The sequence below is a fragment of the Borostomias antarcticus genome (assembly GCF_949987555.1).
Source record: "Borostomias antarcticus genome assembly, chromosome: 15".
Taxonomy (NCBI): domain Eukaryota; kingdom Metazoa; phylum Chordata; class Actinopteri; order Stomiiformes; family Stomiidae; genus Borostomias; species Borostomias antarcticus.
In genome coordinates, this window is record NC_140248.1 from 17,043,007 (window position 1) to 17,048,666 (window position 5,660).

The 5,660-nt window shown below is 43.6% G+C and overlaps 1 protein-coding gene across 1 annotated transcript; it reads left to right on the top strand.

Moving 5' to 3' along the window:
• On the top strand, positions 1 to 5,142 carry LOC311318893 (olfactory receptor 52K2-like; the record flags this gene model as incomplete). Its single annotated transcript, XM_084450327.1, has 3 exons — positions 1 to 374; positions 1,279 to 1,505; positions 4,772 to 5,142. 3 exons carry the CDS (start codon positions 1 to 3, stop codon positions 5,140 to 5,142), a joined length of 972 nt encoding a protein of 323 aa, XP_084306453.1.
• Between the last annotated feature and the right edge of the window lie 518 nt (positions 5,143 to 5,660).

Sequence of the window (5,660 nt, forward strand, 5' to 3'; positions counted from 1 at the left end):
ATGGAAAACATGTCCTTTGTGCCCCTGAAGCAGCCTATCGTGTTTAAGCTGGAGGGATTCACGTTGCTGCCGGGCCATGGTTTGTTCCTCTTCCTCCTGGCCCTGCTCAACTACATGGTGCTGCTGCTGGCCAATGGGGTGGTGGTGTGTGTTATCGCGGCTGACAGGGCGCTGCACAGGCCCATGTACGTGATGGTGTGTAACCTGGCAGCCTGTGATCTTCTGGGAGGCTCGGCTGTGCTGGTCCGCCTCATGATCCACTTCCTGACGGGGGAGCAGAGGATCCCCTACATGACTGCCATCACCCAGGCCTTCTCTGTGCACACCTACGGGGCAGCTGTACAAACCATACTGTCTGCCATGGCCTACGACAGGTAGCACACTCAAGCTGTGAACATCACAGACAATCATAAAGAATATATATAAGAATAATATATAATATAGAAATCATAAACCATATAAATTGTTATGGAATACACTGGATGCTACAATATGACAGGTAACACAGTCAAGCTGTGAACATCACAGACAATCATAAATGCTAGAAATTATAAAACATAAATTGTTGTAGAATACATTGGATCACTACAGTACATGATAGTGTAAATCTGCGAATTCCATGTGATCCTGGATGCCCCCTCTGTCTCAAACCTTTTGTCCACCATTATTGTTTAAAGTGGGTCGATTTTGTTGATCATCCATGTCCAGCGAAAACCTCTTATCTCCAAAGTGGCAAGTGTTCAGGATATTGAAAATAACATTCCTAGTTCTATGATTTTAGCTATTTTAAATACACTCAATTGGTCCCAGGGCAGGGAGACATTCAGAGATTCTAAAGCTTAGTCCCACCTTTCAAGTTAAAGAAAAAAACACCAAGATGGAGTGACAAGGTTTTCACCCAACAGTGATGCCAAACTATTAGAATCGGAAACAGCATATCATATTTTATATATTTTAATATATTTTATATATTGCACTGTATCTTGTTTGCACTGTATTTTGTATTTGCAGTTTTTGTATTGCATTGCCACTGTCATATCTTTGCACTGTCCTATCCTATGTCGTCTTCAACAGTGTATTCCATTACCCTAGTCAAATTCCTAGTATATGTAAACCATATACATGGCTAATAAAACATATATTGAATCTTGAATTGTGATACATCAATGCATTTCTTCTTACATGCGAGTTCTATGCCTGTACTGTAGCTGCATCTGAACCACATGTACTGTACACACAGTGTCAGATAATGATCACACAGGTCTGCCTCTCCTGCAGGTACATGGCAGTCTGCCAGCCTCTGCGTTACCATGCCATCATGACCACGGGCAGGCTGGTGTTCTCCTGTGCCCTGGCCTGGGCTCTGGCCCTGCTCTGCATCGGGGTGCTGTTTGCCCTGAATGTGGGCACGCCCCTGTGTGGCACCACCATCCAACATGTCTACTGCAGCAACCGCGCCATCCTGCGGCTGGCCTGTGGTCCCACCCCCGTCAACAACATCTACGGTCAGTGTCCACAACCACACACGCACACAAAAAGCTACAAAGCTTGTAACGTTTTCTACAGTAGTGCTAGGTGCTTGATGTACAGTAGCTAATTAGCCTGCAGCTAGTAGTTAGCAGAACATTCTCACAGGCGTATCTTCATTTTAAACATTTCACTCTTAACCATTTTCTAATAATGGATGCCACTTACTTACTCACCTTGCTTTACATGTGCAGTAAGACTCCATGATTTTGTCTTGATTAATTTCAATCTCAATCTCAGAGTTTGTGAGGTGTCTGTGCCTTACACATAGATCACCAACACCTAACATCAACTCTTGTATTGTCACCTGCTACACCTACAGTAGCATCAACTCTTCAACTCTGTTGTCACCTGCTCCGTCCGAAATCCAAATCTCATGGATACTGTATATCCTTATGTATAGGTCTAGTTCAGGCCTTTCTGTAGAACTATTTTAGGCAAACCATGTGGTTTCTTTTTACATTTCTCAGGTGTCACTATGTCTAAAGATTACCTTAATTTATGGCTGAAGTTGTTAACCTTTTCATGGATTGATGCAGTTTCACCAGGAAAAGCCTGACTGGATATGTGGTTGGAGAATGTAGCGGCTGAGGAGGGACCAATAAAGCGCCTTTTAATAGGACACTTAGTGACATTCCTTTATAGCCCTGGGATACTGACATTAAAAAATAGAAATGGTGCTCACAGTGCACAAACCTCCACCCCTAAATGCACTTTGTGGCTCTGTGCACACCAAAAATATCTCTTGCATTCTTACACAGGGAGTTTTGTTTTAATTCATAGATCCGGCCTGTGATTCGGATCTGCTCCAAAATGTTATGGGTTCTAAGGTGGCCCATGATACACCAAGTTTCATGAAAATCGGTCAGGTAGTTTTTGTGTAATTCTGGTTCAAAAAATGAATGAATGTGAATGGATGGTTGTGTTTGGGCAGCCCGTGGACCCGACCCCATGCTCCTGATCTGCTCCAAAATTGAATGGGTTCTAAGGTGGACCATGCTACACCCTTCCACCAAGTTTTGTGAAAATCAGTCAAGTAGTTTTTGCGTAATCCTGCTAACAGACAAACACACAAACAAATACACAAACACCCCCGAAAACTTTACCTCTCGTCCTGCGCTGTCACCGGGGCAGAGGTAATAAACAGTAGTGGTCTGACACAGTTACAGTAAGTCAACAATCCTATCAACCTCAGTATTCAGCCCTCTGGATATCACTGGATCTAAGGTGTGACCACAGCTGTGAGTTGGCTCGACCTCATGCTGCAGTAAGTCAAAGGAATGTAGTATGTATAAAATCTGTAGCCCTCCCGCCCAGGGTATTATCAATACGCAGGTTCAGGTCGCCAGTTAGGAGAATGCTGTCATGGTTGGTGACAGACTGAGAGTAGATCCGAGATTTTGGTTAGAAAGGACAGAAACTTATGCTAAGTTAAAAGATCACCGCAATACAGGGTAGATGGCGCTGTCATATAATCAGGTCTGTAACCAGGACCGGATCTAGCCATTTTGATGCCCTAGGGGGAGATTAGGATTCCCGCCCGCCCCCCACATAACATTCGTATTCGTTTGTCTCCAGCTCCATTGTTCGCTATCATATAATGTCTGTGATTCAGTGTGGAGTTAATGTCTATGATTGAATGCACTGTAGTTTCTATGTCAATAGATGACCATGCCACGCTCCCTGTTGCAGTTCGCATCCAGTTTAAAACTCTGGTACTAGCCTACAGGGCAATGAAAGGAACAGCTCCCTCCTACCTCCAAGCCATGGTCAAACCCTACACCGCCTCCCGACCACTACACTCCGCTACCTTGGGGCGAGTGGTTGCCCCGTCACTCCGAGGCCCCTACGGCTGATCAACATGGTCACGGTTCTTCTCTGTCCTGACCCCGCAGTGGTGGAATGAACTTCCCACTGACGTCAGGACAGCAGAGTCGCTGCCCATCTTTCGCCGCAGGCTCACCTCTTCAAGAAGTACTACCAGGATCCTCCCTCTTAAGCACTTATTGTATTTTTAGTTTGCTTTTCTTGCACTTTTCCTTAAGCACTAGATTATACTCTTAGGCCCAATCCGAATACCCACCCTTAGCCCTAGCCCCTAGTTTTGGAGTGCACTCAACTGGGTAGTGGCCCTTCAGAAGGGAGCCACAAGGAATAGGGGTTGAAATCTTTACCTAAGAAATGGGACACCACTCTCTACGTCTTCAATCGGAATTTTATTTGTTGCCTGATTTTCTGTGGAGTCTCTGGGATGTTACAGTATGATTACTATTATTATAGTGACACATCTGACCAAATTTCAGGACAGAACAAGACAGATTAATCACTTGCACAGCCAGGAAGCGTGTTTACACATCGGCTGTTAACGTTAGTCCTGCTCATAGAAATGCACTGATATTAGATGAGCAGGGAAATGCAGAAAAATGCTAGTCTACTGGATTATTTTTCGTACTTCATACACTGGACATGGAATCATCTGTCACTCAAAAATCGTTGTTTACACAAAGTTCTATTGATTAGATTAGATTCAACATTGCACCGTACTACGTAGCCTAAGTAACTTACTGGAACATCAAAACACAATGAAATGCCGTTTACATCGTAAATACCGTTTTTTTTTCCTGAAATGCGTGTCATAATGATCCAATGACATGTTCCTTTGCATCTACATTAAACTAAGCTTTTCCACGGATTTAACAATTTTTTAATGTTTATTTGCGATTATATTGGGTTTCTTTCACTGTCCCCTCAGGTTTAAAGTCAACATCTGAAAACTCTCGTTTTGGAGTGCTGTTTGAACGTCCACTAGCCCTCGATATGCCCCCTAGCCCTAGAAGCTAAAAGGAATGGGACACACTACCCTACATGTGAACACGCAAAATGTAGGGGTAGGGCCAAGGGCTAGGGCTAAGGGGGGTATTGGGATTGGGCATTAGTCACTTGTTTTAGCAAGGAGAGTTCCGGCAAGTAGTACAGTAGTACACTGGCTTTTCCTACATTAAATGCAATTATTGTAAATCGCTTTAGATAAAAGCGTCAGCTAAATGGCTGTATTGTAATGTAATGATACTCTACCATGGCAAATAGTACAGGCCTGTGGTCTTAGGCTATTTCCTATATCCTGACATCCATGTCGATTGGACTCTATTGTCCTTTGCCTGCTATTTACCAGGTTTGGGCATGTTTGTACGACCCTGTGCTTTGACCGCTTGCAGTTATATTGTTGACTGTGTCTCTTATACAGGCCTGTGCATGTCATGGATCCTGAGCACTGGGACGTTCCTGGTCATCGCCTTCTCCTACATGAAGATCCTGCAGGCATGCGTGAGCAGGTCCAGAGACGGCAATAGCCGCAGCAAAGCCGTGCAGACCTGCGCTACACACCTTGTGGTCTACGTGCTGTACGAGATCAACGCTGTGATCATCATTCTGAGCCATAGATTTGACTCTCCGAACATCAAGAAGTTCTGCAGCATCCTGTTTGTTATTGTTCCTCCTGCCATCAACCCTATCATCTATGGCCTGGTCACCAAAGAGCTTCGTATGAGCATCATCAAGCAGTTCACCACACGAGTCGCACCCAGACAGACACAGGGGGTGAAGTCTATCAGATAATGCATATTTCATTGACCAGGCTGGTTGTATAGCATTGCAGTTGTGTGGTTAATCTTTTATGCTATCAGTGGTTTCAGCATGTCCGTTGTAGATATTGCTTCCCTGCAAACAGCCACGATCAAAGTCTAAAAATACACTTTAGCTTAAAGTTTATTATAGAGCTTACTCAAGTTTATTATAGAGCTTACTCAAGTTTATTAAAGAGCTTACTCAAGTTTATTATAGAGCTTACTCTTCATTGAAATGCTTGAATATATTTATAGTATATTAGGCTAGGATGGTGGATAGAAAGTGCCATTGTTTATTTTCCATGTAATTTGTTTATAATCAGAATCAATTTTATTGCCAGGTAGGTTTTACACATACTAGGAATTTGTTCTGGACAGTTGGTGCATAACACTGATGGGTAGAAAACATTAAACAGGGTGCAAGGACTAGACAGGACAGTGCAAAGACAGGACAGTGCAAATGACAATGCAAAATACAAAATGGTGTGCGACGTGTGTGTATATACAGTA